The sequence below is a fragment of the Mustela erminea genome, chromosome 3 (assembly GCF_009829155.1).
Source record: "Mustela erminea isolate mMusErm1 chromosome 3, mMusErm1.Pri, whole genome shotgun sequence".
Taxonomy (NCBI): Eukaryota; Metazoa; Chordata; class Mammalia; order Carnivora; family Mustelidae; genus Mustela; species Mustela erminea.
The window spans coordinates 164,263,413-164,279,481 of record NC_045616.1 but is presented as its reverse complement, the minus strand read 5'-3'; the positions used below and the strand labels follow the sequence as shown (position 1 = coordinate 164,279,481).

At 53.8% G+C, this 16,069-nt stretch overlaps 1 protein-coding gene across 7 annotated transcripts in view; it reads left to right on the top strand.

Annotated features, from left to right (window-relative positions):
* Positions 1–16,069, top strand: part of PLEKHG4B (pleckstrin homology and RhoGEF domain containing G4B) — an 81,623-nt gene that overhangs the window by 57,509 nt on the left and 8,045 nt on the right. For 5 of the 7 annotated variants that reach the window (XM_032337876.1, XM_032337881.1, XM_032337880.1 and 2 more), the window contains 10 exons: positions 4,859–4,975; positions 5,225–5,323; positions 5,926–6,068; positions 6,523–6,661; positions 9,352–10,109; positions 12,503–12,755; positions 13,808–13,897; positions 13,972–14,202; positions 15,617–15,775; positions 15,871–16,041. In XM_032337876.1, the coding sequence (XP_032193767.1) occupies positions 4,859–4,975; positions 5,225–5,323; positions 5,926–6,068; positions 6,523–6,661; positions 9,352–10,109; positions 12,503–12,755; positions 13,808–13,897; positions 13,972–14,202; positions 15,617–15,775; positions 15,871–16,041 (2,160 nt within the window). The remainder of the gene's footprint in view (positions 1–4,858; positions 4,976–5,224; positions 5,324–5,925; positions 6,069–6,522; positions 6,662–9,351; positions 10,110–12,502; positions 12,756–13,807; positions 13,898–13,971; positions 14,203–15,616; positions 15,776–15,870; positions 16,042–16,069) is intronic. The other 2 variants (XM_032337877.1, XM_032337878.1) reach the window with 2 other exon arrangements.

Sequence of the window (16,069 nt, the reverse complement as noted above, 5' to 3'; positions counted from 1 at the left end):
CAAACGTGGTCTACCCCCGTGGTCTGTCTTCCTGTTGCTTTGGATTCTCTTCTCCGCCAGGCCTACCTTTCAGAAAGTGGTCGATTTTCTGTTTCTAGAATTGCTGTTCTTCTTCTCTTCGATCTCCTGTTGGGTTTCTAGGTGTTCGCAATGATTTGATACACTATCTAGCTGAACTCCTTGGACCTGATGTCATCTGATGTCATCTCAGCCTGCTACTCTGCCATCTTGACTCCTCCCAGTTCCATACGATTTTATGATTCTTTGTTCTAGTTCCATGAAGAATGCTGGTGCTGTCTGGATAGAGATTGTATTAAATATGTAGTTTGCTTTGGGTAGCTGGGACATTTTAATGATATTTGTTTTTCCAATCCATGAGCATAGAATGTCTTTCCATTTCTTTGTGTCATCTTTGACTTCTTTTATCCATGTTTTATAGTTTTCAGAGTACAGGTCTTTTACCTCCTTGGTTAAGTTTATCCTTAAGTGTTTTATTACTTTCGATGCAATTGTGAATGGGATTGATTCCTTAATTTCTCCTTCTGCTACTTCATTATTTATGTATAGAGATACAAGATTTCAGTACATTGATTTTGTATCCTGTGACTTTACTGAACTTGTTTATCAGTTCTAGCAGTTTTTTGGTGGAGTCTTTTGGGTTTTCTGTATAGAGTATCATGTCATCTGCAAATAGTGACAGTTTGACTCCTTCCTTGCTGATTTGGGTGCCTTTCATCACTTTCTGTTGTCTGACTGCTGTGGCTAGGACGTCCAGGTGATGTTGAATTACAGTGACGAGACGGGACATCCCTGTCTTCTTTCTCACTGTAGAGGAAAAGCTCTCAGTTCTTCCCCATTGAGGATGATGTTAACTGTGGGTTTCTCATATATGGCCTTTATTATATTGAGGTGTGTTCCCTCTAAATCTACTTTGTGGAAGATTTTTTCATGAGTGGATGTTGTACTTTGTCAGATGCTTTTTCTGCTTCTATTGATCACATAGTTCTTATCCTTTCTCTTATTGATGTGCTGTCTCATGCTGTTTGATTTGCAAATAATGAACCATTCTTTATATGGAATAAATCTCACTTGATCATGGTGAATGATTTTTTTTAAAGATTTTATTTATTTATTTATTTGTCAGAGAGAGTGAGCACAGGCAGACAGAGAGGCAGGCAGAGGCAGAGGGAGAAGCAGACTCCCTGCTGAGCAAGGAGCTCAACGTGGGACTCAATCCCAGGACGCTGGGATCACGACCTGAGCCAAAGGCAGCCGCTCAACCAACTGAGCTCCCCAGGCGTCCTGGTGAACAATTTTTTTAATGTATTGTTGGGTTCGGTTTGCTAGTATTTTTTTAAGAATTATTGCATCCATGTTCATCAGGGATATTGGCCCCTTAGTGCTCTTTTTTAGTGGGGTCTATATCTGGTTTTGGTATCAGGGTAATACTGGCCTTTCAGAATGGATTTGGAAGTTTTCTGCCCTTTTTTAAATTTTTGAAATAGTTTGGAAGGAATAGGTATTAACTCTTCTTTAAATGCCTGTAGAATTCACCTGTGTAGCCATGTGGTCCTGGACTTTCGTTTGTTGGGAGATTTTTGTTACTGGTTTAATTTCTTTGCTGGTTATGGGTCTGTTCAAATTTTCTATTTCTTCCTGTTTAAGTTTTGGTAGGTTTGGTAGGTTTTTGAGAATTTATCCATTTCTTCTCGGTTGTTAATTTGTTGCCATATAGTTTTTCATAATATTCTCTTATGATTGTTTGTGGTTTTGTGTGGTTTGTTGTTATTTTTCCTCTCTTGCTTGTGCTTTTATTTTTTGGTTTCCTTTTTCTCTCTTTTTTTATGAGTCTGACTAGGGATTTATCAATTTTATTGATTTTTTTTTTCCAAAGAACCAGATCCTGGTTTCCTTGACCTGTTTCACTGTTTGGTTTGTTTCTGTATCATTTATTTTTCCTGTGTCTTTATCATTGTCATTCTCCTCTGGCGTTAGGCTCTGTTTGTTGTTCCTTTTCTAGCTTTTTCAGGTATAAGCTTAGGTCATATATTTGAGACATTTTTTGCTTCTTGAGGAGGCCTGTATAGCTATATACTTCCCTCTTAGAACCACTTTTGCTGCATCCCAGAGGTTTTGGACCATCATGTTTTCATTTTCATTTGTTTCTAAGTATTGTTTTAATTTCTTCTTTGATTTCCTAATTTACCCATTCATTGCTTAGTAGAATGTTCCTTAATGTCCATATATTTGTGGTCTTTCCAGACTTTTTCTTGTGATTGACTTCAAGTTTCATAATGTTGTGGTCAGAAAATACACATAGTGTGATATCGATCTTTTGGTATTTGTTGAGGACTAATTTGTGACCCAGTATGTGATCTTTTCTGGAGAATATCCTATATGTACTCAAAAAGTATGTGCATTCTGCTGCTTTAGGATGAAATGTTCTAAATATATCTCTTAAGCCCATCTGTTCCCGTGTGTCATTCAAGCCATTTGTTGTTCCTTGTTGATTTCTGCTTAGATGAGCTGTCTGTTGCTGTCAGTGAGGTACTAAAGTCCCCCTACTATTATTGGGTCATTATCAATGAGTTCCTTTATGTTTGTTGTTAATTATTGTATATGTTTAGCTGCTTCCAAGTTGGGGGTATAAATATTTACAGTGTTGGGTCTTCTGATCTTCTGGTTGCATTGTCCCCTTTATTAAGATACAGCACCCTTCTTCATCTCGTGTTACAGTCTCTAGTTTAAAATCTAGTTTGTCCAATTTAAGTGTGGCTACTCTGGCTTTTTTTTTTTTTATGTCCATTAGCGTGCTAGATGATTCTCCACCCCCTCACTTTCAACCTGGAGATGTCTTTAGGCCTAAAATGAGTCTCTTCTAGACAATATATAGATAGGTCTTGTTTGTGTGGGTTTTTTTAATCCATTCTGACACCCTACATTTTTCAGTTGGAGCATTTAGTCCATTTACATTCAGACTGTATTATTGATTGATTATTGATAAGTATGAATTTAGAACTATTGTATTACTTGTAAAGTTGTTGGATCTAGAGATTTTCTCTTTCCTCTCTTGTCTTTGTTGCCTTTGGTCCCTCCCAGTCAGAGTCCCCTTTAATATTTCTTGCAGGGCTGGTTTAGTGGTCATGATCTCCTTTAGTTTTTGTTTGCCTGGGAAATGTTTTTATCTCTCCTTCTATTCTGAATGACAGCCTTGCTGGATAAAGTACTCTTGGCTGCATAATTTTCCCATTCAGCGTGTGAAATACCTCATGCCACTTTTTTCCTGTCCTGCCAAGTTTCTTTGGATAGACCTGCTGCTGACATGATTTGTCTTCCCTTGTAATTTAGGGACTTCTTTTCTCTTGCTGCTCTCAGGATTCTTTCCTTCTTTATTTCTGCATTTTACATAGAGTATGGTCTGTCCCACTAGTTGTGTGGTTTGTTCTCTCAGTCCTCAGGTTGATATCCTGGGTTTTCAAAATGATTTGATAATTATCTAGCTGTGTTCAAGGGATGAGGTAAGCATAAGGTCATCCCATTCCTTCACCATCTTAACTCCTCCCCAAGTGATCTTGCCCCAGAAGTCTTTGAGAAGCACTTTTTTTCCTACTTATTTTCTCCCTCTTCTTTAGATCAGATTGTTTCTAGCACTCTATCTTCAAGGTTACTGACTCCATACTCGATTCATTTCCATTAAGCTATGAAGAAGCCCTTCTAGTGACATTGTTTAGTTCAGACATCATATTTTTTGGCTATAAACATCCAGTAGGTTTAAACATATTTTCTCTGTCTCTGCTAAGATTTCCTGTTCTGTCAATAATTGCAGGCATTTTTCCTTTACATCATCGAGCATAGTTATGACTACTACTTTAAATTCCTTGTCTAATAATTGCAACATCCGGGTCTTTTCTGGGTTGACCTCTGTTGACTGTCATGTCCTTTGAGAATGCATCACATGTTCCTGATTCCTCACATGCCTGGTAATTTTGGATTGTATTCTGGACATGTGAACATTCTGTCAAATAATGTTGAACTTGCTGACTGTGGATTCTGTCATAGACGTCCATGGCGGACTGTTTTGAAATGCATGTAACTTGGTTGGACTCAAACTGAAAACTGTCCCCTGTGTAGGTCTAGTTCAGTTCTTTTTGCCTTTAGCTACCCAGAGTCTTCCCGTGCATACATGGTTCACGGTCAGTGGGAGTCCTGGGCACAGTTTACACACAGGAGTAAAGGAGCTCCCTTTCTCCCTTGTAGGATTTAATGTCTGCATTCCAACCCAGCTCTGTTTTCTGGTTCTTCAGGCCAGAAAGATGCCTGTTTCTGTCAGAGCCTCAGTCAATCCAGTCTCCCATGTTGGCATCCTGCCTTCGAGCCAAAGCCATGCAAATGGAGAGCTCACCCCGCCGCCCCCTTCATCCATCTCTCAGCAGCCCCACTCAGTGAGCTGGACCTTGTTTGCCACTCCGCAGCATCTCAGGTTGTCTGAGAAGGACCAGCTCTGCCATCTCAGAATCGCTTCGTTCATTCTTCTCCTTCCCTTCCCCCCATCACCTTGCCTTCTTGCCTTCTTGCCTTCTCTTACTTTTCAAGTTTTCCTTTTTCTTTTTTTTTCCTTTGGTCTTATTTGGAATCTTTCTGTCATTTCTCTTTGCTACCTTTTCCTTTCACCCCTCTGCACCTTCATTCCTGGACCCAACTACATTCAGCCCATTAATGCCACCAGCAAAGCAGGGTCACTGGACCCTAAACCTGCCTCCCAACCTTGTCAGTGGTAGTCTTCCCCGGAGTGAGCTATCATAGTGGTCCTTCATGAATGCATCTGTGGCCATAACCAGTGACTGCTTCTTCTTGGCAGTGTGAGGTAGTGGGCTCCCTGAAGGCCTTACACAAGCTGGTTGACAGCTCGCAGCTGACCGCAGACCTTGATGGCTCCTTTCCCTACAGCCACAGTGCCTGGATCTGCTTCCGTAGGGTAAGGTCACAGCCACAGCACCTGCAAGTGTCCTGGGACTTCTCCTCATGCAGATGTTTTCACTCACACCTGAAACAGGTGGCCCCACCCCAGGTGTTGTGCCCACCACGCCGCACTCACGGGCTGTGGAGAGCCACACGGTGGGGGGCTTGGAAGTCCCGCACTGGGCAGGGAGGGTGTTACCCCCAGTGCTTCTGGGGACGCTAACACTGTGTCTGTCCTCTCCTGCCTCTCCCACCTGGAGAATAGAAGCTGGAGCCCTTCACCACAAATTGCGAGGATGCCATTGTTTTCCTACAGAATTCAGTCCTCTCCCTGAATACCCCCCGGACCCTGAGCACAGCACAGGTAAGTTCTCCTGGATTTTATTTTATTTCACAGGCAGGTGGGTGGGACCATCAAGATTTAGCCAAATCTATTATCCAGAGCAGGGATTTTCAAGCCTTTTTAAACTTGTAAATTCCTTTCAATTTGCAAAGGACTTCCAAAAGACCACTTTTTCCCGTCACCAAAAAAAAAAAAAAAAAAAATCCCCCCATGCCCAGACAAGAAATACCCACTCAGCCACCTCGTGTGCTGGTGTGCCACTGAGGCCTGAGTACGTACCACTGGGACACTGAGGCAGACTGGCTGGAGGAAAATCAGCAGCCTAGAGACCCGGGCTGGAGGCACCTCAGGGTACAGGGTCTGTGGGCAGGTCCACACAGACCACCAAATGCCAGGCTCTCCTCCTGCTGCCAAGTGTCCCACTTCCCTCCTTTCTCCTCTCCTTAGTCTCGCCTGCCCCTCGGGTGAGCACCTCTGGGACTCACGGCCTCCCTGCTGGGGTGGGGGTCGAGAGTGCGTCCCACCACCCCGCCCAACTTTCAGCTTGTTGACAAGCACAGGAACACACCTGGCGCTCCCCATGGAGGACAGGGTTCTAGGCACGCTTCTCCCACCCCATGTAGGAGGTCACAGACCTAATTGGCAAGCACAAAGCAATGATGAAGTGTGTGCTAGAAGATGCCCTCCTTGTGGCCCTCCGACTAGAGGGTGGTGCCGTGCTGGCGCGGCTGAGGACGGAGCAGTTGGGCACCAGCCAAGACTGCCGGTGAGTGCCATGCCGGGACCGCCCGACCAGAGTAATGTCTGTTCCTGTCACCTGCAGCATCGCCCAGGGGTCCAAACCTCTGCTCTTGCTAACGGGCACACTTTGGACGGGAGCCTATGGACATTTGTATCTTCCAAACAAAAGGAGCAGCTTCCTGGGACTGCTCAAGTAGAAGGCAAAACTCATCACCACGGAATTCAGCAAAGGTCCCGGTGGAAAGCTTCTTTGTCTATTTCTGTCCTGGGGAGCCATGCCCGCCCACTCACATGCCCACACCCCTGCACCTGTCACTCCCAGCACGTCCTGTTCCTGCTCTGGCTGTGGACCTTCTTGGAGCGTTCCATCTGTGTCCGACGGAAGGGAGGCCAAGAGCCCAGCTGTGCTTTCTTCGCTAGGTTGTCGCCAACAGCGTATGTCTCTGAACAACTTGGCTTTCTGACCCTTTCTTTCCCAGGGATGCCATCGAGGCTGCCTCCAGGTTGTACAACCAAGTGGACGAAGAGGTACATCGGCTTGTCCTCGCCTCCAACAGGTGTCTGCAGGAGCTGGAGAGGCTGCAGGGAGTGAGGGCGCTCCAGGAGCGACAAGGCCAGGTAAGCACTCCGGTCAGAGAAGCCGGAAGAGGAGAACATTTTGAGACTCTGCTCCTGAAATAACGACTGTCACCATGTACTACATTATCATCCACTTTCCTCCGGGAACGTATGCATGGAAGAGCTTTTCAAAAGTTTGCACGTATTTCTAGTTAAATCCTTATGCTTTTATCAATCACTATTCCCATGAGAGTGAGTGAAGCAGGAGCCCCGGCACACCCAGCGGTCATTGTAGAGCAAGGTCAAGTGTGGCCGGAGGCCTTCTCTGGAGGCCTATGTGTGCATTGGGGCAGTCAGGGTGGAGGATGGCCACAGCCAGGGCATCCCAAGGCTGAGTCCCCAGGACGGCCAGCATGCGCAGGGCCGGGTGGAGGCCTGGACCTTCGTGTGCTTGTTCGGTTCCAACCCAGGTCCCTGGCTCTCCCGTCCCCCCCCTTGTACACATCACTGTGCCTGCACCGTTCACACTCTCTGATTGTTTGCTTTGAACAGGCGCCTAGGCTTGGGGTGGCTGGGGTGGGGCCTGCCGTCTTCGAGGTTTTGACACGTTTGCCAAATGGGCCTGCAGGCAGCCTGCCTGATTCAGCTGCCTTGGCAGCATCCCTTCCCCACCGATGGGAAAACAGGCCCCCATCCCTGCACTGGGATTTTTATGCCACAGTCGATCTTCTTCCTCTCTCTGTGGGTGATTTTTTCTCTACAAAACCCCAGCAGCCGCTTCCCCAGCTCGAAGCTTCACGCTTACAGGCACGACTCATGCAGACACTCTGGTCATGCGACAGATACTTGTCCCAGTGTGTCACCGTCCTTTGCTATGACGGAAATGACCTTTCCTACCTGAAGGTTTCAGAACAACTGAGGTAGTCCGTCCTAAGGCTTGTACGGTCGGGATTGTTCCATTCACTCTTGAAGCCAACCAGGACTTCTCCAGGAGGTTGGCAGTGAAGCTGCGCATCTGAGGGTCTCTGCTCCTGCTCTTCTGCTCTCAGGCTGCTGGTGTTTGTGAAAACCCAGACGCGACATTCTCCTCCATGACCCCGTCCACGGAGAGTGCGTGCTCAGCTCCCCTCTGTCTGAGCGCGGGGCCACCCAGCCGTAGCTCCAGGCCCATCGCCGCACTGCTGGAAACCTCTCCCTGGGCCCCTCACAACCAGCGTCGCTGGCATCGCTAGCCCACAGGAACACGCGCGGACGTGACGTCCTGACCCCCGACGCGTGCGCTGTGAAGGACTGCTGTCCCCCGTGTGGTGCAGGCGGGGGCTGCGGCCGGCCCCTCCCACTCTCCCAGACAGCCCCCAAGTACCCTAGTGTCTTCTCCAGAGAAGACATCTGGGTACTTTCAGCATAGTAACAAGTTTCAAAATGGAAAGTTCTGTGAACAGCCTGTCCACGTGCGCACTTGAGGCCCGGAGATGCCACAGGCTGAAAGGGGCCTGATGGTGGAGACGGCGGTTAAAACCTCTAGGCGGTGTGGCCGTCAGGGTGTTTGCCAGCCGCAGCTTGCTGGGCTCGGCGGCTGCGCAGACGGTGGCAACCAGCTGAGCCGGCCCCTCAGCAGTGTCTGCGGCTTCCTTTGTCCCCACGAGCATAGAACCAGACTCCTTGACACATTTGAAAATAAAGCCTTCCTTTCCGACGTAGATCATGTTGTGGTTGGAAAGAGAAGTTCCTGGCCCCCTGGAGCTGCTGTGTCTTGAGAACATGCGGCAGCAACAGCGGGGTCCCGGTCCTTCCACGACGTGTCCACACGGGCAGACTCACACAGAGAAACAGAGCAGGCGCCAGGCTTGTGCTGGCCCTTTGCTCCTTGGACTGCAGCATCTCGTCAGCTGACGGAGGAGAGCAGCTCCCAGGGTCCCGAGGACACGGTCTGGGACTTTATACGGTGCCTGAGCACCATGGCCGCCAAGCTGAGTGGAGGGAGGGGCGCTGGCCAGGGGCCTCAGCCGTCTGACTTCCATGAGGCAGTGAGAAACCCCGTGGAATGGCCTCCAGAGACCTTCATGTGCTGTGGACATTTAGGGAGCCCAGTCCCCGCGGGCCCAAGAGAGCTGAGCCCTGGGACAGCTGGCCAGCACCCCCGACACCACGCCCTGGGCCCCCAGCCACCGTGTAAGGAAGGTACTCATTGTCCTAAATGGATAAGCAAAAGGAACACATGAACTTTCCTGTTTTTTACCAGCTCAGCTCTAAGAGTCCGCCTGTGGTCAGACCCCAGGACAGTCACTATGGCACATGCGAACTCACCAGCACCCCAGAATTGTCTGTGCCCCAGAGCCCCCAGCAGCACAGCTCCTCCTGATGGGACCCAGGGGGTCGGGGAAGACCAGGGCAGGGGTGGGACCTGTCCTAACAGCCTGGCATCCATCCCACGGCCCTGGGACAGCCCCACCTCCTGTTCTTGGGGGCCGTGGAGGAGTCAGACCTCACGGGGCTCAGGCGCAACCTCATCTCACTGCCCTCAGTGTGAGTCTGGCAGGCTGCTGCCCCTGTGGGCAGAGGGGTCCTCCTCTTGCTCTGGCCACCTGGCTCACCCTGGTCCTTGATGCGGGGCACCTAGAGAGCAGGAGGAACATGACCCAGTTTACTTGAGCTGCGGTGTGACTTCATGAGGTGGGATGGGGTGCCAAGGCCGTGGTGGCCATGACAGCCCTCCACGGCCCTGACGGGCACCGTCCTTTGCCGTGCAGGTGGATGGGTGGAGGCAGCGGAGCCGTGAGTGCCTGGAGCTCCGGGGCCCAGAGCCGGGCATGGAATGTGTGCAGAGCTGTCCGCAGGAGGCCGCAGAGCTGACGGTGCAGAGCTTCCCCGAGGCCAGCACGGCGATGGTGGCCCTGGGTGGCCCACGGGTGCTGCGGCAGCAGCACCCCTTAGAGCTGCAGACCCAACCCCGCTTCCAAGAGGCCCTGTCTGGGGTTGGCCCAGACCCTGGCACTCCGCCTCTAGACCAGAGAGCCCTGGAGCCTGAGCTGGCCCCGGGAGCCGAGAGGAGGCACCGTGAGCTGTCCTGGGCCCCACCCACTGACCCGGAGGGTCGCACTGGGAAGCAGGCCCAGCTGCTACCTGGCCTCCCTAGACGAGCCCCTCCGTGCAGGCAGGAGACCGAGCCCCTGGCCCCAGCTGTGCCTTCCCCACAGGACAGCACCCCCTGCTCCTCTGAGCGCATCCAGACACCCACCACCCACCCCAGGAAACAGCCCCTGAAGAAAATGATGAGGAAAACACGAAGCTTTGAGATCGCACAGCTTGACAGTGGGCCCAGGGACGCCCCCTGGCCAGGCCACACCGGGGTCTTCATCAGGGGCCTAGAGGTGACCAGCACCGTGGCCTCTGAGAAGCCCCCACCGAGGCCACATGCTGAGAGCCCCCTGGTCACTCGGAACCAGAGTCTGTCCTCTCCCTCCAGGACCCCCCGCTCCGAGGAGGACGGAAGGAGACGAGCAGGAAGGTGAGGTGCGCCCCCTCCAGCCCCTGGGCCTGGTGGTCCCTGTGGTGCCAGAGAGTCAAAGCCTCGCACCCAGTAGAAAACCCACAAACTTCCCTCCAGCTCCACGGCGTCCGGTCCAGGCAGCACACTCTCGTGTGAGCTCGGGCGAGAAGCTGCCGGCCCCCCGCGTTGGGCGGGCTCCCTGCAAACTGCTTCCTTTCCCATGGCTTGGGGGCACCTGGCTTACCCGCTCTGCGGCTGAACAACCAGCTCTCGTTTGAGGCCCATTTATAGACGTTCACAATAAGCGAGTCACACCTGGGATATGAAGAAGTAATTTAAAGTAATTTAAAAATTACTTTAAAAAAAAAAGTCTCTCGGCCCTGAGGTGAGAAGTGTGTGTGCTTCCCGAATGGAGATATCCGTATGAATTTGCTTAATCTGTAAGAAGATACGTGTAAGAAGATATATTTTATTGACTGTTGGGGTGGAAAGTGGGCAGGAACTGTGCCCAGCCCTAACGAGGGGGAGCGCAGGCAGCTGGAGTCCCGGCCTGGCCCGTGGGCCGTTGGGCCATCTGTAGAGTGAGCTGGGCGGGCTGCCGGCAGGGCGTCGTCCTAGCTTTCTTTGCTCATGTGGTGGTGGACACGTTTCCTCCTCAAACAGAGACCATACTCCCCTGAAACACACCTTCATGTTTCGGGTTCTAGGCAGTTATGGTGTAGCTTGTTTGGGGTGGAACCCTGAGGTGGAACAGGAAGGGATCATTGGGGAGTCCCTGGGTGGCTTTTCCTGGGGTTTGGAATCCCTCGGGAGGCTCTGGAAGGAACCACTCTCCCAGCCCCCAAGCTGCTCCTGAAAGTTTCAGAGGCACGGACCACAGGGATGGGGACCCTCTGCTTGCCGGGAGCCCCTAGTGCTCCGCCATGGGCGTCCGCAGTCTGGAGCAAGCAGGTGTGGGAAGGCGACCTGCCTTTGTCCCCGGGGACCTGTCAACACGGGGTCTGGTAGTGGGACCCCACAGCACACCAGAGAGGGAGCACGTCCTGCTCAGGTGCCGGAGCCCAGAGGCAAGAGCGTTAAACTAACCCGGTCTTCCGTGAAAACCCAGGCCTTCTGCCGGTTGCCCGGAGAGAGTCCCTGTCACTCGGCCAGCAGCCGTTGCCACACACATTTCTAGCCATTATGTCAAGTGTCCCTTTCCAAATGGCCAGACCATCCTAGTTTTGTTTTTAAATATTTAAGGCTGCCTGCTTTCAGCAACTGTTGATAGGAGGGGTGCTGTGGGTCCTGGGACCCCGGGTTTACTGGGGGGATGTCCAGGCCTCCTGTGCCAGCACTGCCGGGAGCGCTGCCGCCACAGGAGCCACAGGTATTTGTTAAGTCTGTTATGGTAGTGTGGAAAGGAACCAGCTCTCCGGCTGCAAGTGGGCAGCGGCCTTTCTGACCACAGGTGTATTTCCTGTCATTGGTTGCTTCTGACTGCTTTCCAGCTTAAAAAAAAAAAAAAAAAAAAAAAAAGGCAAATACAAGTAATGGCAGAAAAATGTCCGCGAGCCCCTGCTATCCTCCGGATTAATTCAGGAGTGTTGCTGGCAGAGCGCTGTCCCACGGGAGGGGGTGCACCCCCAGCTAGCAGGTTGGGCTCTCCTCGGTGCCTCCAGAAGTGCCTTCTGCCGCAGACTCATCCCGGCCTGGACGCCACACCAGCAGGGGCCCGGGGAGCCCTCTGCGGGGCAGGAAGGAGCTGCCTCCCCCTGCTCCCCACGTCTGCTCCGTCCTGGGCCCCGAGGCCCCGCTCTGCCGCTTCAGCCCCGGCTGCTGCTCCTCGGTCTCCAGGTCGGATGTCTCGGCCGCGTAAAGCTGGGTTTCCAGAAGCGCCTTCCCATAGGTCAGCAGTCCGTGCGCGTCAGAAAGCCTCTCCCTGTACGTCCCCAGCACAGGCTTCTTTGCTATGTTTAAATCTTGCCACTGCCAGAGCCGTCCCTGCAGAGGGTGCCGGCATCAAGCCATCTGGAGATGAGACCGCAGGGCCCGGGTTCAAGTTCGGGGTCCTGGGAGTCTCTCTTGTTCGCTTTCCGGAAGAATCTTTTACCCTAAACAGCTGCGACCAATAGTATAGAGACATTTCACACAACCGGTTTCTTTCTACTACGCCTTCCTCCCCGTATTTCTCTTCTTACTCCTTTATGCAAAGGAGCCCACGTGACGGCGTTTGCCGCTGACAGATCACGTAGGAAGTTCTTACGTTCTGTGCCCATGCTGCCCACGTCTAATCACACGCACTCCCCCGGGCCTGCAGAGCATCTCGTCTCCGTGTGAGGCAGGAATGACGCTGGCCGAGGGTCTCCGAGGCCCGGAGTGAGGCCAGGCCTGCAGCCGCCTCAGGGTCCACCCGCCCCTCTGTCTTCCAGCAGCCGCCGGCAGCACATACTGGCCGAGATGGTCTCCACGGAGAGGGAGTACGTGAGGTCCCTAGGGTACGTCATCGACAACTACTTTCCAGAAATGGAAAGAACAGACCTGCCCCAGGCCCTTCGAGGGAAGCGCAGCGTTGTTTTTGGGAACCTGGAGAAGCTCTATGACTTCCACGGCCAGCGTTTCCTGGCAGAGCTGGAGCACTGCCAGCCCTGCCCACTGGCAGCGGGCCGCGGGTTCCTGAAACACGTGAGTCCCTCCCTCCTGGGCGCTGGGCTGTGTGGCAGCTGGCTATGTGGTCCGCTGAGGGGACATCAGCCCAGGGTGCCCTCGGAGAGGCCGGCTCTGGCAGGGAATTTGGATCACTGAAGACCAGGCCTAGGAGATGTGTCCCTAACAGGACACAAGACTGGTCAATCAACAGACACCAAAATAGACGAGAAGCCTGTGGGTCTGATCACCCTGGCCGTGTCGCTCGGTGCCAGCCGAAGGCACCCTTGACTCCCCAGAGCCGCCTTCCCCTGGGGTTCACTGCACGGCCCCACACAACCCTCTCCTCACCCCTCGAGGTAATCGGCCCAAAGCAGCTCCCCAAATCAGTTTGCTCCCTGTCCCTGGGAGCCCACCTGGTGCCCTCCACAGTCCCTTGGCGTGCAGCCCCGTCGGGGTCTCAACGGAGGCTCATGGAGGATGCACCAGCTCGAGGGCTGCTCTCTCCTTGGTGAGTGAGTGTCTTCTCAGCTGCGGACATGAGCCTCTCCCCTCCTGGGTCTTCACGAAATTCTGAATTCAGTCTGCAGAGACCGTGCTCTCACCAAGTCTGTGCTCAGGCAGTGGGGACGCAGTGGCCTCTGGGCTGCGGGCAGACGCGGCTCTGGGCCCAGCGTTATGAAATATAGATTACTGCAACAGACATGTCAAAGAAAGCCCATGTTGCGTCTTTTCAGCTATTTCTAAGAAGGTGCCTTTAGCCATAAGGCAAACTCTGTGTTGCTTTACATTGACAATAATGGTGAGAATTTTAAATGTTGACACAACTTTGGCTGTGAAGGGGCAAACCCTCCCCATGCTTCTTCCCAGGCCAGCCTCCGCCTCTTCCCCAAACCCTGTATTGTAAAGACGGATTCTGGAACTCTGGCATCCACCCAAGTCGCCCCCACATGCTGGGAAGCCCAGAGGATTTTAACGCAGCCTTGAGCCTTCTCGTCCCGTGCCCGTGGGGCTCTGCACACAGAGGTGGGGCAGAGGCACAGACACTGCCCCGGCCCCAGCTCAGGTGCACGGCGCCCTCCCTGTTGCAGGAGGAAGAGTTCGGCCTGTACGCGCTCTACAGCAAGAACAAGCCCCAGTCGGACGCCCTGCTCTGCAGCCACGGCAACGCCTTCTTCAAGGTCACCTCCCTACCCCGCAAGCCGCGCTGCCCCCCTCCTGGCCCAGGCTGACCCTCTCGCCCCGGCCCTTGCAGGACAAGCAGCAGCAGCTGGGTGACAAGATGGACTTGGCCTCCTACTTGCTGAAGCCCGTGCAGCGTATGGGCAAGTACTTGCTGCTGCTGCAGGACCTGGTGCGGGAGGCTGGCGGCTGCCCCGCCGGGGAGCAGGAGCTGCGCGAGCTCCAGGCTGCCGCAGACATGGTCCGTTTCCAGCTGCGTCACGGCAACGACCTGCTGGCCATGGACGCCGTCCGAGGCTGTGACGTAAGTGCCCCGAGGCCCAGACGGGCTCTCCTGAGATCGGGAAAGATGAGGCCTGGGGTCAGAGCGCGTGCTCTCCTCTGGGGGTCTCCTGAAGCTTGAGGCCTCCCGAGGGTCCAGCAGACCAGGGCGGTAGGGATGGCTTTCGTGTCCGGGCAACTGCGCCTGGCTCTAACCGTCGCTTGTTGGGGCGACTTCAGAACAATGCGATGCGTGAAAACATGAGCTTGGCCGTCAGGCTTGGGGCCAACCAGCGTCGGCTCACCCCATGCCGTCAGCCTCTCTGCTGGGGTGCCGAGGCCCGGCGCCCGTGCCCCCCACACGGTGGCATGACGGGACTGGCATAGACAGAAGAAGAGCCCTTTCTCCAGCAGAGCCCCGTGCCTCGGACAGCTGGAGGGACAGTCACAGAATTCCCAGCACAAAATGAAACTGCGTGTGCCCCGCTGCAAACATTAAGAGTTTCACGAGCAGCAGGTCTGAGCGCAGGCTCTGGTTGCCGTGATGTGGCCCGGCTTCCGGGCCACTGCCCCACGTGGACTGTCCTCCTGCTGACCGACCCTGGGAGCCTTGCAAGGTGGACTGGCCGATGTGTGGGTATGGTTGGAGCTGTGCTGACACCCTTGCCTCTGACCCCACCCGGGCTGGATGGGGGAACCCCGGCACCAGCTAGGAAAGGTAGAGCCGTGGCTGCGGCGGCTGCCACAGGTGGAGTCCAGCATGGAGTGTAGTTCTCCGTGGACAGCCATGGAGGACGCAGGGCACCCCAAGTGTGGTCACCCCCAGGACCCCTTCATTCAGCAGGCCCAGCCAGCTACTGGGGACAGGGCTGCCCAGGGCTGGGAGGTCACAAGAGAGCTTGCAGGGGTTTCTGTGGTTTGGAAAGCACAGCACAAAGGGAGCGGCGGCTTCGCCAGGGTGTGGAGCCCACGTCCTCCCACACAGCCACCAGCCCGGACTGCAGCTCGGGGGGCGTCTGGGTCACTCGGGTGCGGAATTCGTGACGGGGTCCCTGTCGGGTGTTTACATGGTAACGAGAGAGACTAGCTCCGTGTCAGCAACGGGGCTTCCGTTCCGATGGACACCAGGGCTTTTGAGTGGAAGGTGCGGTAAAACTGAGCTGCGACTGTCATGTAGACGAGCGCGGCCCTTCCTGGCCTCTGGCTTCGGCCCCATTTCCAATGTGTGGGGCTGTCCCCGCACCTCCGAGCACTTCTCAGCACCAGCTGGGCTTCCGATAACTCAGCTCAATCCTGCTACCATCTGCCTAGACATAGGGCAAGACCCCCCGGGGAGGGGCTCCGTCCTACGAGACGCCCCCGACACACCATACCCGTACGTCGTGACAACCACAGCCCAGAGAAACAGCTGAGTTCCAGCATCCCTGGCTTGTTGTAAGGGGCCTTTCTCGGAACAGGCAGCCGGAATAGAGGCACAGAGCCCGGTGTGGGGAGAGGACCGTGCCCCGCCCCAAGAAGCCACACTCGTTCATCCCAGAAGCTCCCGAGCTGTGTCCTTTGGGTCTGACGGAGGTTCCTTACACGGGCATCACTGGGGGAGGCACCAGCCATTGGCGGTCAGTTTACCCCCAGCCCCTGGCCTCTCCGTGGGGCTCAGGGTGGGGTCGGGGCAGGTCCAAGTGTCCCTGAGGGAGGCTTGCTCCGTGTGCAGGTGAGTCTGAAGGAGCAGGGGCCGCTGAGACGCCAGGACGAGTTCATCGTGTGCTGCGGGAGGAGGACGCACCTGAGGCACGTGTTCCTCTTCGAAGACCTCATCCTGTTTAGCAAGACCAGGAAGGCGGAAGGGGGTTACGACACCTACACGTACAAGCAGTCCTTCAAGGTAACGTGGCTGCCTCACACCTGATGCG